Consider the following 19,221-nt stretch of genomic DNA (forward strand, 5'->3'; position numbering starts at 1 on the left):
TATTGATTTTAATTAATAAAGGGACATATTCAAAACTCGGCAAATGCCAAAATACATGCTGTTAAGCACTGTTTGCTTACAAACATCAAGAAAAAAATGTCACTGATTCCTCATAGAAAGGCATGGATGCAGCCTGCATTGTGCGTGCACATGCATTCAATTTCCAAAACAAACGGAAATTTAAACTAGGAAGCTGCGGAATTAAAAAGTCATAGACATGGCAAAGTTGTGAGAAGTGTGTGACTCAATGTAACTGAGCAGGGGTAAAACATATTCTGGGAAACCACTACTCTCAGAAGTGCAATTTATCGAAAAAACTACTTAAGTACATGTAACGGAGTAAATGTAATGCATTACTACCGACCTCTTACTATTTGTTTTTTTTTTTCTACTTTTGAACTTGGACATACTTTTCTGTTCTGTTTGTCTTATGCTCTCCTCTCCTTCACCTCTCTCCAGTAACTCTCCTTGGTGTCTCATCTGTCTATCACACTCCTCATCTCTGCAGTCTCATCCTGTTTCCTCTCTTCTTATATGTCCTACTCATAAAAAGAATGAGATGAAGGATATCGAACCAAATTCTAACAAATCTCCAACATATTGAATTTTAATTTGGATTTTTTGTTGTTTTATTATAACCTCATAATAAAGATTTGATTGATTGAAATATATCTTATTAGTAAATGTATTTTAAACATATGCTTAAGTGGTGATAAGAAAAAACTAACCAGTATAAGATAATACTTAGTAAACTTAGCAGTTCTCTTCTGCTATCTATCACTTATTGCAGTGTAATTGGTGGATTCCTTGTTTTTATTATATCTTTCCTCCATAACTCACATAAAATAAACAAAGTAAACTTTTGTTACTGTTGCCCCATTTGATCATACTGTAGTTACTGGCGCCATGTCGTAGCTGCAGACAGGGACATTTGAATTGATTCCAAACATTTTTTAAGTGCCATTCATTTACACGAAAAAACAATTCATCTTTTTTTCACAAACAAAGGCGGTATGGAAGTGAACTGAGGAGTGAGAGTAACTGAAGGAAGATGATCACAAAAAGATAAACTAGTTTCTGAACAGTTGTTCCAATAACCAGCTGGGTTTATTTCACAATCGTCCTGGACCAAGAGGCAAAGGTGCTGATCCCTGGAGCCTGAAGGAGAAGATTTGAAAAACTGACTAACTTGCTCAGATTGGACAGTGATCCCCTCTGTCCTGGTTGAACCAGCCCCTGGTCTCCCTGGAGATCAAAGGACCTCCTTAAACACATACATTTCCCTCACTTTTCACTTTCATTGGACCCTAACCCCCCTCTCTAACAACCACCCACACCCACTCACACAGACACAGGTAGGGAAATGAATGTTTATGTTCTCTGAACATGTTATTGAGTTGTTTTGTTACAAGATTATAATTATTTTGATTGTTGAATGTGTGTTTGTGCAGCTAGTTAACACTTTTATGTAGCTCCGCACTTTCAGTGGCAGGCAGGGAGCAGCACAAGGGTAGCATGAGTGCAACAGATGTGTGTATGGTAACCATGTTTAGCTTAGCCAGACACACAAACAGAAAGTATGATGTTGCTGATGTGTTTGTGTGGGGTTAATGTTCACTATGTTTATGGGTGTAAATAATAAGGATTAAGATATTTTTGTTTATTGCCAATAATTTAAGTTAATGTTAAAGGATTAATAGGCCTTTTCCATATATTGTTACCTGTCCATTTAAGTGAATGGAAAGAAAATGTATGACATTGTTTAGTATTTTATATTAAAAAAACTGTTGTAACTGTGTAAATTGCTTCTGTAAATTATAAACCATTCTTGATGAAGCTGACGCAGAAGAAACACTGTGTCTGAGTCATCTTATTAACAGCTCCCCTTTTCAGGGCACACACACAGACACACACAGACACACACACACACACACACACACACACACACACACACACACAAACACACACAAATCTCTCTCTACTGACCCATTTATGAACTGAATGGAATATAATATACAAACTGTTGTTCATGAACAAATATTTTCTTATTTGGAAATTAATTTATTTTCTATTAATTACTTGATTTGTTTTGGTGAAAAAGAGTTCTAGATATTATTTTATTTGATTGTTATTTTGATTTGAATAACTAATTGAATTAATTTAATTTAATTTAATTGATTGTTTGTAATTTATTTTCCTTTGATGACTTTTGTAGCAAGGTACCAGCTATCCAGACTAGACCTCTTACCATTAAGTAGAGAAAACCTATGCTACACAAATGGACTTTCAGATATATAAAACTTACTTCAATTAAGTGATCTTTGGTAGTGAACTACAGCCCTGCTTTACCCGAAAGGTACTGTACATTTATGTTGTTTGATATCACTTGATAACAGAATTTAAATCCTATCATCCAATCACAATGCAAAGGCACAAAATGGGCCAATATAGTGCCAGCATTTAAAACAGATGACAAGCTTGATATCTATTGTACTTCTGTCCGTCCTGGGAGAGGGATCCCTCACATGTGGCTCTCTCTGAGGATTCTACGTATTTTTACTCTGTTATAAGTTGTTTTTTGTGTTTTTTTTTCTTACTCTTGCTGAGGGTTAAGGACAGAGGATGTCACACCATGGTAAAGCCCTATGAGACAAATTGTGATTTGTGAATATGGGCTATAAAAATAAAATTTGAATGATTGATTGATTGATTACACCTTGTTTGAAAAACATGTGTTTCAAAGTGTGTTTTGGTGGGAATGATTTTGTATAGCTTGGCTCTTACCCAGAATGTGAGCTACAGCATCCACCAAGTCCCTCTGGCTTCCCGCATCAGTCTTTACCGCTATCCTCTCTGCAAGAACAAAACTAGACACCACTGGCTGCTGCTGGCACAGGAAGTGGTCGAGCACCTCCATGCAGGATGTGATGCGCTGTGGTAGGGTGCCACCAATAACTGTATCGTTGCCACCCATCATCTCCAGCACCACGCCTACGTCACCTATAGCACCCCACTGGACTGCCAGTGCAGGTAGGCCATCGTAATGACGCTTTTCGCACACGCGTTCCATGGCTGAGTTGGCATAACCGTAGTTACTTTGCCCAGCATTGCCACGCCCGCAGCTGACTGAGGAGAAGGCCACAAAGTACTTGAGGTCTGGACACACCTTTCTTGTCACTCTGGAGAGGAAATTAAGTGAATGCATCAAGATCAAGAGAGAAGTAAATAGAAGTGACAATAATATCCCTAATTTGAATAGAAGGAAATGAAGACTGTGCCTTACTTGTCCAAGTTTATGGTGCCATCATATTTTGGTTTGTTGACCTCAAGGAAGATCTCAGGAGTCAGATTCTCCAGCATGCCATCTTTCAATACCTGATAATGACATATCAATCATGTTAATGGTTGTTTAGGTTGAAATGAAATCACTGAAAAAGTGTCAACTGTGAGTAAATGGTTTGTATTTATACAAATGACCACTCAAAGCGCTTAACAGTAAAGTTTGCCTTTCACCCATTCACATACACATTAATACAGTGCATCTATTAGCATCACTTTTTTGTTATATGAGGGGCAATTTGGGGTTCAACATCTTGCTCAAGGACACTTTGGCATGCAGATGGGGAAGACTGGGGATTGAACTGCCGACCTTCTGGTTTGAGGACGACCACTCTACCCATCAGCCACAGCCGCCCGAATAAGTGGGATCATGTCCATCTCCCTGATCTTTCAATGCCCTCTTTATCCACAGGTGTACTACTCTACCTTACCCCTCAGTATGGATTTTAACAATGCTTCTATAAAATAATCACAGTTAATAACTATGATGTTAGGTAATCTAAAAGTATAAATAAAAAAGCTTACCATCAGATAAGAAATAACTGTGTAAGGGTTTATTCATATCATGTCAACAACTAACTATAGACACACACACACACACCTTCTGTCTGGGGGGAGCACACCCGGACAGGAGACTCGGAATCAGCGCTAATAATATTGCAGCAGAGGGCTGTAATGGAAAATCTTTGTTCACACTTTTTGTTGAAATTCTTCTAAAACGATTTCGACATACCCCTTGTTCACATTAACGTTCGCTCTTATCTTTGCTTCTGTTTGTCTTTTTGTGAGTGAGTAGGCGGGGCTTGCCCCCTGCCTGTGTGTGTGAGTGCATAGACACACGAGAGGCGACATGACTAGATCAAATCCTGATAGACATACCAGCTGACTACTAATGTGTGAGACAATTCCAAATCATGTTTTACAAATAAAACATGATGTTTTATAACTACTTGCAGTGACAGGATGGTAAAAATTTTAGAATTGCTTTATTTGGGCAAGTGTAATAGGTCCTTGCGCTGCAGATGATCAGTGTGTTTGTGTGAGAGAGAAAGAAGATAAAGGGAGAGATAAAAAGAGGGTGACTGACAGGTTCAAAGCACTACATTAGGGAAATGGCACAAAACATTAAGTGAGACATTTATGTTGTGTAAATAATTGGTATTATTATGAAACTCTATATAATAGTCTATATGCAACGTGGGTTTAGGGTATGCATCACTCCTTCAATACCTTTCATTATTTTTGGTATATTAAGTTTTTTATCTGCAACGTTGTAGTAGAAAAGTTAACTAAGAATGGTTCACAAACTATTTTGTATTTAGATAGTAAGCATTTGAAGTCTGTCAAGAGACTTTTATGACTTGTATTTACATACACCAAAAGTTTAAGACTTGAGCTGTTTTATGGTCAGAACTGTTTATGACGTGAATACAGTGAGACCATTTGTGACTTAATTACCCATCAAAGGAAGTAGTGTATGTCTTCTTATCACCTAAGGAAACACATGTGAATAAGCTGCTAATGTTTAGATTCCTCTCCTTCCCCCACCATGGAACCAGTCTGGATTGGTTCAGAGGGACAGCCCTCAGTCCTCCAATATAAGATCTGTGTTTTTGACTATTCTGCATCTTCACTGAGATCCTTGTGGTTTCCCTGTGTTGATCCTTTCTGCAGAAAGCCCCTTATTAAATACACGTAGATAACTTTGTTGTTTCCAGCCTCTTGTATCTCCAGATTTCCATCACAACGTCAAAACAAATTAAACTTTTTTTGCATCAAAATGTCAACAAAAATGTTGAAAAACCCTATCTCAAAAACGTTTAAGAAGGGAAACAAATTATGGAATTACCCCCTAATCTAGATCCACATAAAAAATAAATAGGTTCTTCATTGGATCATGCCTCGCTCCTCATAAAATGTTATGTAAACTGGTTAAGTAGAATTTGCATAATGCTGCAAACAAACAAACAAACACAAACAATAACATAGCCTCCTTAGCAAAGGTAAACATAAATTATGCCTCCCAACTGTAGGGGGACCCTGGTTGGATTCAAGGGCAATTGTTTTAATGGGACTGCTGGTGAGTGTTTTGTGTGTTACCATTGCTAGGTGAAAGATACCGCCCACTGGACCCAGTGAACCGGCCTCAGCGATGAGTTTCTCTGTTCCCTCCAGTGTAGTGACATCACTTGTTGACACCAGCACCTCCACATCTTGAGTCTGCCATTCATGCACTCGCTTTGCCTGGTATCCTATAAACAGTTATATAGTAAACTGTTAGTAAAAACTTGTTCAGCAGCACATGGTACACCAATCTGTATCATTAATGATTCTAGAGCAAAGTTCAGGTTTTCTTTATGTACAATGCAATTACAGGGCTATATACTGCAACATATCGCACATGTTTAAAATATATATTTTTTAAAGTGTGAATGTGTTAAAAAAAAGTTTGAATGTGATGAGCCTACATTTGTGTGAGTAAATGAGGTGCTCTGGTGGTTCTCTTTTATGCAGTTACTTTACCTACTACAATGTGTATCTTGCCTTTTGCTGTTGTTGATTTTAAACGTTGAGCGCGTCTGAACTACTTCATATACTTTTGACTAGTTTAGTTTACAACAAAGTGTCATATTCTATATTAGAACCTCTTGTGAGAACCATATTTCTTTGAAAAGTCATAAAAAGTACCCGTTTTCAGCTTTCCAACTCGTCAGAGAGGCATTTTAAACAATTTATTTATCTACACAAATTTATCCCAAACATTAATTGTAATCTCTAAATTACAAATTTCTAAAGCTGTCAGTTAACTGTAGTTGGATAATAAAGTAAAGTACAACTATCTCAAATTTGTACTTCAGTATAGTCCGTACCTGTCCACGACTGATTATATAAAACATTTTTTAGTTGATCACAGTGTGTGTGTGTGTTGTGTCTGTGTACGTGCTAAAAGGCAGGGGAGGAGGATGGACACGGAAAGGAAAGAGATACAAATTTGATTATTGGATTTTTAAGGCATTAAGAGTAGATTAGTAGAAACAACTAATTCACTGCACTAGTTGCCTTTAATTCTCTAAAACCTCTTTAAAATTACAAAAAATGTATTTGTATGATATTGATAAACGTCAAACATTTGACTTGTGCATATTATCCAGAGCTTTTAGCAATAAGAGGAGAGAATGGGTTGAATGTCTATAAAACACCATGGTGAAAGATGCAGGAAAATGCTACTTCTCAAATCTTGTATCAGTCCATCAGCACCATAGACATTTATTAAACCTCATAGGAAAGAAGTCAGAAGTATTTTGTGGACGCAAACCCTTCACCCACCCCTCCATCGGCATAGTGGTAAGTGACTCCGCTGCTTTAGTTTAAAAAGGCATTAAGGTAATGATGTCAGATCTACTCAGCAGGCCACATGGCTTTCATAGTTCTGCCATACAAGCCAGTAGCCAGTCAGATTTACCTTTAGCCTGAGCTTACCCTGAGGGTTCGGCTTTTTTATTTTAAATTTACCAGCCAGTCTGACAGAGCTTTAATATGATGTTACATAACTGTTCCTGGTACCCCCCAACCCCATTTTTCTCCACTCACCTTTACTTTTTTTTAATGTATTCATTTTAATGCCATCAAGTTTGTGAAGCACTTTTTAACCTTGTTCAGATAAGTCCTAAACATAACAGTTATTAATATTAATATTATAATTATTGTGCATTACCATTCCTGATGCCTGATCTGGAAGTCAGAACCAGTTTGTGGGCTCCTCTCTCTATCAACCACTGTGCAAGCTCCAGACCGAAGCCACCCAGTCCACCAGTGATGATGTAGGAGTGGGAGGGGACACAATAAGTGCGTCTGATCGCCAGAAGAGACAAGGGGGAAGCAGTTTGGACTTCTGCACCCCTTTCCTCATTACGAACCTGTGTGAAGAGAAAATAAGTAAGAGGATATACAGTATGCTGATGAGTTGTACTATCAAGTAATAGACGCACAACAATCATGTGAGTTTAACACAAACTGAGGTAGAAGGCATTACCTGAAACGTCTTGGGATCTTTAGGATTAGGATTGTTCAATATTCTCTCTCTAAATGACCATGACCATAATAGATCATGTTCCATTATGGACAATCTGCTGTATCCTCACACTAAAATCAAAGTTTGAAGGTCAGAGGTGAAACTAACCTGCAGCAGGACCTTGCCAATGTGCTTGCCCTGAGCCATATATCTGAATGCTTCCTCCACTTGGTTCCTCTCAAACACTGTGGTCTTCAGAGGCTGAACTACACCTCCCACAATGCCTGCCTTCAGTAACTGGGATACTTCCTCCCACTCCTGGTTACCCTCTTCGAAGAGAGCATCCAGCAGGATGCCATGGAACGCTACATTCTTTAGGAAAAGACCCATACCTGAAAATATCACAACATCATGATTATACTACTCAGTGCTGACTCGGACTTTGTCCGAAAAGTCAGACATTCAAGTCATGACTAATTGCATTTACTTAGTCACATCACTTCAAATGTGTTTACAAAGCAATGCAGGAGTAACAGCATGACAGGGTGTAAACCTTACAAACCTTCAAATGACCTAGCCACTAAACTATCTGTGATGGAAGTACAAGAATTATAGCTGCAGTATAGGGGAATATTAGCCTGACGTTGTCAGACTCACAATTCTAGTCAGAATGTGAGTCTGAGACCGCTCCATTGGGCTGTGATTATGGGGCGTGTTTCAACTGACCAGGAAGTAAAATTCTTCTTCGCTCAATTGGATAGACCTACAACCAATCAGAGCAACGTAGTGTGTGACGTATGCTAAGCAACGCATTGTGAGTTATTTACTAACGCCGGGTTCACACCGGACGCTTCTGCGCAGCGCCAAGACTTAAATAACAGCTGGCTCCCATCCACTCCCATGTTAAAACTTTGTGCCGGTCACACCGGAGGCTGAAGCACCGCGAGGCAGCCTTGGCGCAGCGCGGTGCTTCAGCCTCCGGTGTGACTGGCACAAAGCCGTGCAGCGATCTACTGGATCAACGGGTGATATTATTAGCGCTGCCCGGCGGTTCAGCGTCGCTTCAGTGTCCGTTGTGAACAGCCAAGCGCCGGGCAGTAGGGATTAGCGCGGTGCTTTGGCGTCGCCTCCACGTTCTGTGTTCCTCTTTCAAAATGAATGCGCTGTCGATGTCTTCTAAAACAGACTCAATGGCAGCATCTACACATCTCAGCTCGCCAGCGGCAGGCATGTTTGTTGAAAACGAATTCAACCCAAGGGCACTTTGATGACGTGGTTGATTAAGTTACCGTTGATCATCTGTCAATCATCGTATAAAGCCCGCCCTGACAATCTGATTGGCCCGGTCGGGCCATAATTTTTCCTCAACGGAGCGACTCCAGACCGAACTGCCCGACCTAAAATGTTGTGGGCGGGGCTAAGTTCGTCTGGCATCCAGGCTAGGGGAATATAGTATATACATGTAATATTAAACAATTCTAATGTCTTCTGATATTTCAAGAAATATTTAAATAACTTTAATATATTTATGTAAAAATGTTTCTGAAATTCAAGCAGCAACAGACAGCATCAAGTGTAATCTTGAGGCTTCCTACTGACCCAGTGGAGAGTTGTTTGCAAGGTCAAATTTTCCGATCTCCAGGAATCGTCCATGGCGAGCTAGGCAACGAACGCTAGCCAGCAGTTTCTCCTCAGCCAGAGAATTCAGAACTACATTTACACCTGAAGCACACACAGAAATCACTATGTATGACAAAAAAAGACACTTGTTCGTTGTTGAGCAGTTATACATATGAAAATGCAATTGAATCGTTTCATAAACACAAAAACAATGCAAAGCTTTAATTTATGTATGTAATCATTCAATCATTATTTTGTTGAAGCTCTATTTAACAATGTGTTAATTTTGGGAACCTCTTTCTTAAATAAAGACTTGGAGTAGTCTGGTGTTACGTTTATTTAAAATCAAAATTTCTAAGTCCTTATTTCAGAAATAAGAAAAAAAAATCAAAATTGTTTACAGTCAACCACAACAAAACGTGTTACTTCAATATGAGATGTTGACCTTTGCCCTGTGTATGGAGCAAGATGTGCTGTTCAAAAGAGATGTCTCTGGAGTTAGCGAAGGACTCTTCCGAGAGTTGAGAGAACCTCTCCTGCAAGTAGGCCTGCTTCTTTGTTGAGCCTTGTGATAACACATACAAAAAGGAGATTTTATAATTACTGAAAGACTGAGACTGTATGATAACTATAACAAGGCATACTTACGATAAAGAAAGCACTGAATAACAAAAAGTGGCAGAAATAAGCTTTCATATAAAATAAATAAGAGTGAGTAGTTAAATACTAACCAACTGTTGTGAAGACTTTGCAATTCATGCTGAGTGCTATACCAATGGCAGCCTGGCCGACGCCCCCTGAGCCTGAGTGGATGAGAACAGTCTCTCCATGGCGGAGCCTGCCACGCACCACCAGAGAGTAGTAGGCTGTGGCGTAGACCACTGGCACCGAGGCTGCCTGCTCAAGGGTCCTGCGCGCACACAAACACACACACGTTTTATGTGTATATATATATATATATATATATATATTAGGGCTCTAAAACGATTAAAATATTTAATCACCATTTTTAAATGCCTGAAAAGTCCCCATTTTTTTCTATGTATATTGTTAACATACAATGACAGAAGGCGGATATATATATATTTGTTTAATTTAGCTATATCAAACTCAAAAATGACCTTTATGCTAAATAATTGGGGCATCTAATCCTTTGGTCTTTTACTTTTTAGTAAATATAGGATGGTTAAAAAAACTTTTTTCTTTTCTTATAAATAAAACATTACAGAAAGTTATGGAAGTCACTGTTGGAAAAGATCGGCAGATTTAGAGTTCAAAGGCCTAAGGCAGACCATATTAGTCAAGAGTGATAAACAGGATTTTCATTAGTTCTTTCAAATTTGCACATTTGTTAAAATTGAATAGAGATGGATTTCAGGAGAGGATCTTTCAAGTTTAAGGAGAGCAATTTTATCCAGCACCAAGGAGCAGTGAAAGTAGATAATTGAAATAAAGTGTTCATGTATCCCATCCTTTAAAACAATGTTGTTTCATTTATGAGTTAGGGTTATCTCATATACCAAGAAGGATGTGACTCCAATGTAATACAATTGTCTAGTAAATTACATTTGTGGAGACTTGCAAATAGATTTTTAGAGACCTCAAGTTGTCTACAACTAGTTGTTGTTGACTCTGTCGATACTATGTGTAAAGTTCCAGAATGTGACTTCATGTGTGCACAACCAAATATGTCTTGCTTGAAAATGAAAGAAATTTGAGGCAGTATTACACAGTGACATCAATGTGAAGATGAAAGCATTAAGACCTTGTCCATCTTTATAGGAGATTATAAAGAATAGACACCAAGAGAAGACATATAAAAACTTGAAAGAGCATATCATCTATTTTTCCTGCACGTGGCATCTATTGCACTTCTGTCCGTCCTGGGAGAGGGATCCCTCACATGTGGCTCTCTCTGAGGTTTCTACATATTTTTACCCTGTTAAAAGGGTTTTTAGTAGTTTTTCCTTACTCTTGCTGAGGGTTAAGGACAGAGGATGTCACACCCTGTTAAAGCCCTATGAGATGAATTGTAATTTGTGAATATGGGCTATACAAATAAAATTTGATTGATTGATTGATTGATCTATGCTATAAGTTTAATGCTATAAAATCGACACACAAGGGTAGTCTATATTGCTCAAATCATAAGAAAATGTAACATAATAGGCTATCCTAACTATCATTTTATATTTTGGATATTCTATTCTATACATAAACGTATATATATATATTCTCTATATTTTTTTTATATATAGAGAACATCAGACAGCAAATATTTGGAAAGTACGGGGCACTTATATAACATAATTCTGAAGAGTTTGGGGGAGTACGATCTTGAACTTGTTTTTTGATAAGTGATACGCCAAGACAGTACTGCACCTCCCTGCCCAACCCCACATGCGGCCACAGCTGCAGGTGCAGCCTGTTATTAAATCTAATAAAGTGTGATTATTCCTTGTTCCTTCACTTAGTTCCTCTCAAACACTGTGAGAGGGACTGTGATTTTCTAGCTGTGAGATAAGTGATCGCATGCCAGGCTGGATAAATATGTTGTTTTCCAGTAAAATAATAAATGGTCTGTATTTATATAGCACTTTCTAGTGTTGGTGATTACTTGAAGAGCTTTACGATATGTTTTTTTGTAATTCTTCCATTCATACACTACATCTATGGGAAGCACTGTTTCTATGAGGGGCAATCCGGGGTTCAGTATCTTGCCTAAGGACATGATGTGGAATGATTAAAAAAACACACAACACACACAAACACAGCATATTTACAAACTAGAAAACTGACCAACAGGAGGGAATATCCCAGAGGAACCGTCTGTCAGCGTTTACACGTGTTGCTAGGCCTTTAGCAGGTAACAGGCCCATCACACGGCGACCGCTGGGGTCACGACCAGAAAACTCCATACCTAACATGCACTGCTGCAGAGCTACATCACCTACAGAAAGTACAATGAAAAGGAGAATTTAATAAATTAGGAGAGCTTGATGTGCAAATTGACAGATGTTGACAATGCGCACCTGGAATAGCATCTGGTGGAAGTTTGCCAGTTGCAAGCATTATATCTCTGAAGTTGAGCGAGCTATAGTATACGCAACATTGTTGCATTTCAGAGCTGTTGGCCACAAAATGACAGAGTGGGGAGGCAATCCATCGCAGAGTAGATAGGTCACCTCGAGTCAACACGTTGATGTAGGCCTGCTCTGTCAACTCTTCATTTTGATCTGGCAATCACAAAACACAAACAAATGTTTTAATGAAAGTGTAATCCAACACTCTTTTCAACAGAGAGGCGGGCATGTCACAAAGGAAAACAACTTATTGTCATCAAGCTGAGCTGGACATGTTTTCTGTTAATAATGAAACTGTGGCAGGCCAAACAAAGAAATGGTGAACCCGTCACGGACTAAAAAATGTATGTGAAAAATGGCGAGATAGAGCATTTTCGAGATACCTGTACATGTTCTCAGAGCGCCATTCAAGTTTACCCATTTTTTTTCAATCAAGCACTTTTTGTTGAGATGGACAATTTTTTTCCAATATTTCTGTTATTTTCTTAAATTTTTATTAACTGGACATGATTTACAATCCTCCAGTTCAATGTGGAAACTGACCAATAAATATTATTTTATTATATCATAATATTAAACATTATTAAAAGGGTATCAGGATGTTATCAAGGTATGTTCTTTTTTTCAGGGATTATGCAACATCTTTGGCCCAAAATTGCCCCAACCAGGAGATTTGTATAAGCAGTATATTCAAAGTTGTCGGGCCAACGGTAGGACCAGCTGGAACATGAAGGAGACTTTAGATTTTGCTCTAAACCAGGGGTGTCTAAACTAAGGTCCGCAGGCCAACTGCGGCCCACCATCCATTTTTAATTGGCCCGCATCATCAAAAAAATTACTTTTTTTTTTCTTTTTTTTTTTAATTAACAATTTAGTAGCACTTAAATAGCTCGAGCTTATAGAACTTTGTAGTTTTGCTTTATTTTTGAAGAAATTGTACTTTCTGGATTCTTGTTGTTCTGAGTATGTACCCTTGGGGTTGAATGCCACTGTGGCTCCTCATAGCCTCTTCCTGCGGACAAATATGCCAGTAAATGACGGGTTATACAAGTGGTCATACTTTCGGATCTCTTCTGCCAAACGCTCTTCTATCTGGTCCATATTCGTTTTCTTCTAAATCTTCCGTGGTTTCTGCCTGTATTATGGGGTATGAAACTGGAAATGTGACTCCGGAAAGGATGTAGTTAGCAGGCCAATCACAGCCTTGCGGGCTGCGCGAGGCTTGCGTAGCTTTGTCGTATAGTCAGAAAAATTGGGCGACGCACACAAGCACGCAAGAAGGGGTACGCAAGCACACAATAGGCACGCAAGGGGCTCTTGTGTGCTTGCTTGTTCCTGAAAACGCAGAAGCATGCACCGCCCTTTATTCGCTTTGGATAAAAGCATCAGCTAAATGAAATGTAATGTAATGTACTGCACTTCTCAGTTTAGACACTAGGTGGTGCCCAACTCACCCCTGACCTGCCAGCTGTGCCTCAGAACTGAAAGAAGTTTTCATGTCTGCCACCATAAAAAACAATCCTTGCTGACACACGTAAGCAAACTGAATTTTTTTTCCTCAAAGTTAATGTACATAATTTCTTATAAGGTCCACATCACAACCATATCGGTTAAACCAAATAAAAAGTGATTGTATATACTGTTACCAGAAGTGATGAGCTGGTGTCTGAAGACGCCCCAGTGTCCATCTCTGAACACATTTACAACCAGATCTCTTTCCAGCACTGACTTCATGGACTCAGGAGCCAGTTGGAGCCTTGGTTCAACTGAAGACTCATTTAGATTGGACACAAACGCACAGCTGGTAACAAATAAGAAGGAAATCGAGAAAAGGACATTAAAAAACAGACCAAAGATTTAAAAAAGCAAATCCTAGAAAGTGAGTGCAGTGCTACCTAATCACTAGAGTCTTTAGGATAAATATAGAAAATATGTCACCAATATATAGAAAACTATTATATATGGCCAAATTATATAGCTGTGTCAGCACTACTGTAGGATATAGTATGGTAGAGGATATGTCCTACCGTATTCGGCTGCCACCTGGCTCCTGTCGTAAACAGTTGACCATTCCAACAATGCCACAGTTGGCCTGAGAGGCAGTCAACCACACTGGACAGTCTGTTGTCTCCACCATCATTGCCTGCCAGACAGATCCACACAGTTACTCAGAGTCATGACTAATGTGCCATTTGTAAATGATGACTGAAGTCAGAATAAAACAGTATTCTGATATACAGCACTTTCAATATGAATTTTATAATACAAATTTACTACTCTCTTTGGCCTGACATTCTGAATTGAAAGAAAGATTCACAGAAGGATTTAGAACCCACCTTGAGTGTTTCCACCCATTTGTAGTCGGTAGTGTCCACAGAAAGGAAAATAGGCTGTTTGGCTGGAGACCGGCAGCGACAAAGAAAGAGGGCTGAGCCATAAAAAGACTTCCTGACAGTCACCAGATTAAGGGAAACCTCAGAGAAGACCTTCTCCCACTCAGCCTTGTGACAAGAAGGAGATACTATCAGTACACATCATCCCCACTCCCATAAAGTGATTGAATGCTAGCATTTCCAAGATAATGTCACTGAAAATTTAAATATATGTATTTGAACTATCAGCTTCAGAGGTGTTGACTCAGATAGATTGACAACATTATGCTTCTAGCAAACTGTGAACTGTTCTTAGAGGTATCATTGCAAACAGTATAAAGTACACAAAAATTAACGAGAGTATTTATAGTTTCTTTAAATGATTAGAAACCTGTTTACCTGTGTGAGTAGTCCTTGCTGGTTGCTGCTCTGGGCTGTGTTAGAAAGGAAGGCCACTGTTTCAGCCAGTGTCTCTCCTTTCAGCAGGGTGTGGAGGAGAACAAACCCTCCTTGTTTGGCTCCAGAAGACAGATTTGCCACCAGCAGTTTAGGGTCCATCCTTAGAGGGCCCCAGGCGTGATTACACAACACTAGGTCTGCCCCGCCTATTAGGCTTCCAGGAGCCGGGCCCATCAGAGGATCCCACTGAGCTGAAGTGACCGCCAGCCCCTCTAAGGTGGCTTGGTAGGGGGTCAAAAGTTCCAAGTTGGATGCTGTGGCAGTGTAGTCCACACGCAGCATGGGCTGGACATTTAGGAGGGGTACCACATGAGAGAAGAGCTGGCCATCATTAGTGAGAGCCTGGTAGGAGGGTCAAAATTAGGAGGGTTTAAGCATAATGCATAATTCTGAATCTGAATGAAATTTGCCTATTTTTTACATAAGACCTATTGTGTGTTTTCAGTTTTACCTCAAGGACTTTGATCTTGCCGGGCATGCTGTTTTCCAAAGTGATGTCCAGGCAGTGTCTGAGAGCATGGTTGTTTAGCAGTCCCTGTAACAGGCTGTCTTGCAGCAGACATGCCCTCTCCTTCTCCACCAGCTGTTCCAGTTCAGACTGAAGATTTCCATTCAGCTCCAAGGCACAGAGCAAGGCCAGCAGCCGCGGCAGGCCAGGCTGAGAGGTTTCAGGGCATGGAAATGGGCTGTCTGACTCCACTTGTAGCCCAGGGATGGAGAGCTTGACACCATGAGTGGCCAACTTTCTCTGCAGTCTGTGAATTAAACCTAAAGAGAGTGGGATTAAGTGTAAAATGCTAAACAACTCAGATGTGTTCTATATAACGAACATCCTTGCAAAAGATTGCAAAAGAGATACATAAAGTGCCAGTTATAAAAAAAAAAAAAAAAAAAGCTGATATCACCTTTATAGTAAGTATATGGTATACATGTATATTGAAAATAGGTAAAATTGTTGTTGAGTAACACCTAAAGTAGAAGCCTTCCAACTATGAATACTGCTGTAGAATATTGCAGTGCAAGAAGAAAAGAAGAAGATGCTACACCTGAGTTGGTAAATAAAAGACACCTCTTCAGCCCCTTGGCATCTAATAAATTCCATTGCAACAATAGGCTTATGTATTTATGTATCATACGACTGAATTGCTGTAATTTTAAATAAACATTAAATTCAATCAATGAAAAGTTTTACAATTTAAAAATACTATCTGAAAGTGATGGAAAGTTATACATCACAACTATGAAAGAGGGTTCAGTTCTGTTTACCTTTGCAGATTCTCAGCTGGTCTGTAAGTTTCCCATCGGCTGTTAGGCACCCTGTCTCCACATAGGGAACAAACACAAATTCCTCAAGGGTGGGTGGACTCTGTTGATGCTGCCGACGTGGGGCAACAGTGGCATGCAGACCGCAGATTTGGACTCCACCAGCAACTACTTTGTCAAGGCAATTGTCGACATGGACATCCACAGCTAGAGAAAAAGAGAGCAAAGTTTGACGTTGGAGTTTGCATGAACAGCACATAAACGTGTTTCTAATCGGATCTGTAAAATCTGTCGACAAGCACGCACACACACACGTATTGATTTGCCTCAGTCCTAAGAGTCCTGTGTAGAAGAAACTCAGGAAAAAGTTTCTTTGTGTAGAAGAAACCAAAGAAATATGAAATGGTTGTCCTTCTGGAAGTTTCCCCTATCTCCACAGGATCTCTGGAGCTCTGCTGGAGTGACCCTAGATTTCTTCTAGTCACCTTGCATACGAGCACACACATACGTGGGCATACATGCACTCACATGCACGTGCACACACACACACACACCACACTTAATACAAACACACACATAGTCACAGTATATACAAAATCGACATGCCTGTTTTGATTGGGCTGTTTGCTTGGCTGGTGTTAATGCCAGTTGCAGCTTCCTTTCTAAAAGTGGGACCTGTAGTACTTGAGTCACTGCAAGTAAAACCAGCTGCGGCAAGCCAGATTTTGCTTACTTTCAAAATTCAGTGAAGCTTGAGTCATTATGCAGAACCTCAAACTGGAGAATCACTTGTTGTTGGCATGAATGCACCTGTTGTAATATTTAACAATGCGTTACGTTTTGGAATCCCGGTCGCCACGGATAGAGCCTGCTGGTCGCCTATTTATTCAAAGTAAAAAAATATTGAATGTATCTTGTGTCCAAATTGCACCAAATTCAACACTATACCTTCTTAGCCTTAACAATCCACATGCTAAGCATGATATATGCTACTAATCAAGTGCAGATACATATTATCTATTAAAATTTGAATAACATGATAACACACCCTGCTTTCCATCAGTGTACTCGCGGATCTTTTCCAGATGGACAGCTGGATCAATACACACTGAGCGTATTCTGGTTGGCAAACGCAGACTTCGACCCGCCAGCCCAACCACAATCATCTGCAGCATGGTATCCAGAAATGTCACCCAGTTTCCTGTCCACAGCAGCTTCCCACTATCTCCTGGAAACAGCCCATCAAATGACAATTGAAGCAAAAGCATTGTATAGCAACCTATTGCTACTTTTGCCTGGGAGATACTTTCATTTTACATTTATATTTCTATTAAAAACAAAACAACAGATGTAATAATAATAATAGTAATCTTAACAATTCAAGAAGATTTAACAAAGAATACACACTTCTTACTTATTACTTAAACCTATCCCTTTTACCTGTATTGTTGGACTCCAAGATGCCTTGGAAGGACTTTCCATAGTCATAGCCACGCAGTCGCAGCTCTTTGTAGATATCATGTGCTGTCAGCTTCACTTTCGGGTCACCATTAACATTGGCAGCTTGCTGAATTATGTGACTATGGAATGAATTGAGGGCGGCATCCTCCAGAATGGTCACCTTGCCTGAAAAAAAGATAAACGGTAAATGGTATTTTCTCTAAGAGATGGTGCGTCCGACTTGTTCGGACGCAGATTGGGTCCAAACTACCCTTATGTTGGTGACGAAAAAACTCATAGCTCTGAATTGGAAGGCAACCTCGGCACCCACAGCATGGTACAAGGTTGAACATTCAGTTGGGTAAATTGACTGTTTTGGAATATATATCATTCAGGTTACTCAATAAGGTAGAGCTCCATGTCCAGAAGTGGGCACGATATGCTTTTTTTTAAATCTGAATCTGAATCTGAAAAGTAACTAACGTAAGTTATCTAATGAATTAAAAAAGTACACAATTTCCTCTGAGATATATTGCAGTAAAAGTATAAAGTAGCATGAAATGGAAGATAAAAAATAAGTAACTCCAAATTTTACTGAAGTACAGTACTTGTAGCTGTCAACAAATACTGTAAAACCTGTAAACTAAGAAACAATCCTTGTCTTATGTTGCGATCTAGTGGATACGTTGTGATCTGCACTGCTAACTGTAATAAGAAGGGACTATGCCATCATACATTTTTTTGTTTAATAACAACAACGCTAGCTTACATAATAAATGTTCTTGATTTGCTGCCCCTTAAATAAAATGAACTAAATCTGATTTTTGTGAGACTCACTTATTTTATTAATGGCAAAAAAGGTCTCTCTTCATTTATGTAGGCTTAGGAACAATCCTTGTCTTGTGGTTACTGGTGGTATTGCTATGTAAGGTGACCTAAAAAAAAATTATGCAAATGTCGTAATGCATCGAGACAATGTCTAGTTGATCCATTAAACAGATAACAGCTGTTATCGCAACAATTTTCCCAGGTGAGAATTTTGGCAGGAGCCGCCCCTGGTATACAAACATATTTGGATGGACTGCTGTATGTGGTTACAAATATAATCATATTATATTATAATTTCATAAAATGTGAATCATAGAAAATAAGTTCTGGCCCGAAGTTTTTCAGTTCAAAAACTACATATAACAAATACAAACAATACCCACCACTGACAGCCAGATTTCCATTCTCTGAAACCTCAAATCTGTTGGTGGCAGGCATGAGATGCACCTCCAGCTGGATAGAACCTGAGATGTGCAGAAAGATGAAAAGAAATGACACGTTTAGTGACAGAAACCGATAGACTGATGAGAACTGCTTGTGCTCATCATCACTTTCATCGATCTCCATCCACCCCCATCCCTGCTGCTCTGCTCTCACCTGTCTTTGGTAGGATGGTAGCTCTGTGGATGGTGATGTCCTCAAAGTTTACTGGGGTGCTTTCCATGACAGCACCCAGACTTCTCACAAAAGTGCGCCAGGCTAAAACCAGGTAGCCCGTTGCTGGGTAGAGCACACGCCCATCAATGCAGTGTCCAATCAGGTAGTTGTTTGTTGACTCTGGGTTTACATCTGTTGTTGGTGTTGG

At 39.4% G+C, this 19,221-nt stretch overlaps 1 protein-coding gene across 1 annotated transcript in view; it reads right to left on the minus strand.

Annotated features, from left to right (window-relative positions):
* Positions 1–19,221, minus strand: part of fasn (fatty acid synthase) — a 52,894-nt gene that overhangs the window by 8,825 nt on the left and 24,848 nt on the right. The window contains exons 17-36 of the mRNA XM_053414086.1: positions 19,014–19,205; positions 18,800–18,880; positions 17,589–17,774; positions 17,197–17,376; positions 16,152–16,355; positions 15,337–15,653; positions 14,826–15,227; positions 14,391–14,555; positions 14,082–14,197; positions 13,701–13,855; positions 12,004–12,207; positions 11,771–11,921; positions 9,703–9,881; positions 9,417–9,536; positions 8,951–9,073; positions 7,520–7,743; positions 7,055–7,256; positions 5,440–5,591; positions 3,284–3,375; positions 2,785–3,179 (exon numbers count right to left, since the gene is read on the minus strand). Coding sequence (XP_053270061.1) covers positions 2,785–3,179; positions 3,284–3,375; positions 5,440–5,591; positions 7,055–7,256; positions 7,520–7,743; positions 8,951–9,073; positions 9,417–9,536; positions 9,703–9,881; positions 11,771–11,921; positions 12,004–12,207; positions 13,701–13,855; positions 14,082–14,197; positions 14,391–14,555; positions 14,826–15,227; positions 15,337–15,653; positions 16,152–16,355; positions 17,197–17,376; positions 17,589–17,774; positions 18,800–18,880; positions 19,014–19,205 — 3,840 coding nt within the window. The remainder of the gene's footprint in view (positions 1–2,784; positions 3,180–3,283; positions 3,376–5,439; positions 5,592–7,054; positions 7,257–7,519; positions 7,744–8,950; positions 9,074–9,416; positions 9,537–9,702; positions 9,882–11,770; positions 11,922–12,003; positions 12,208–13,700; positions 13,856–14,081; positions 14,198–14,390; positions 14,556–14,825; positions 15,228–15,336; positions 15,654–16,151; positions 16,356–17,196; positions 17,377–17,588; positions 17,775–18,799; positions 18,881–19,013; positions 19,206–19,221) is intronic.

Source organism: Pleuronectes platessa, chromosome 21 (genome assembly GCF_947347685.1).
Source record: "Pleuronectes platessa chromosome 21, fPlePla1.1, whole genome shotgun sequence".
Classification (NCBI taxonomy): Eukaryota; Metazoa; Chordata; class Actinopteri; order Pleuronectiformes; family Pleuronectidae; genus Pleuronectes; species Pleuronectes platessa.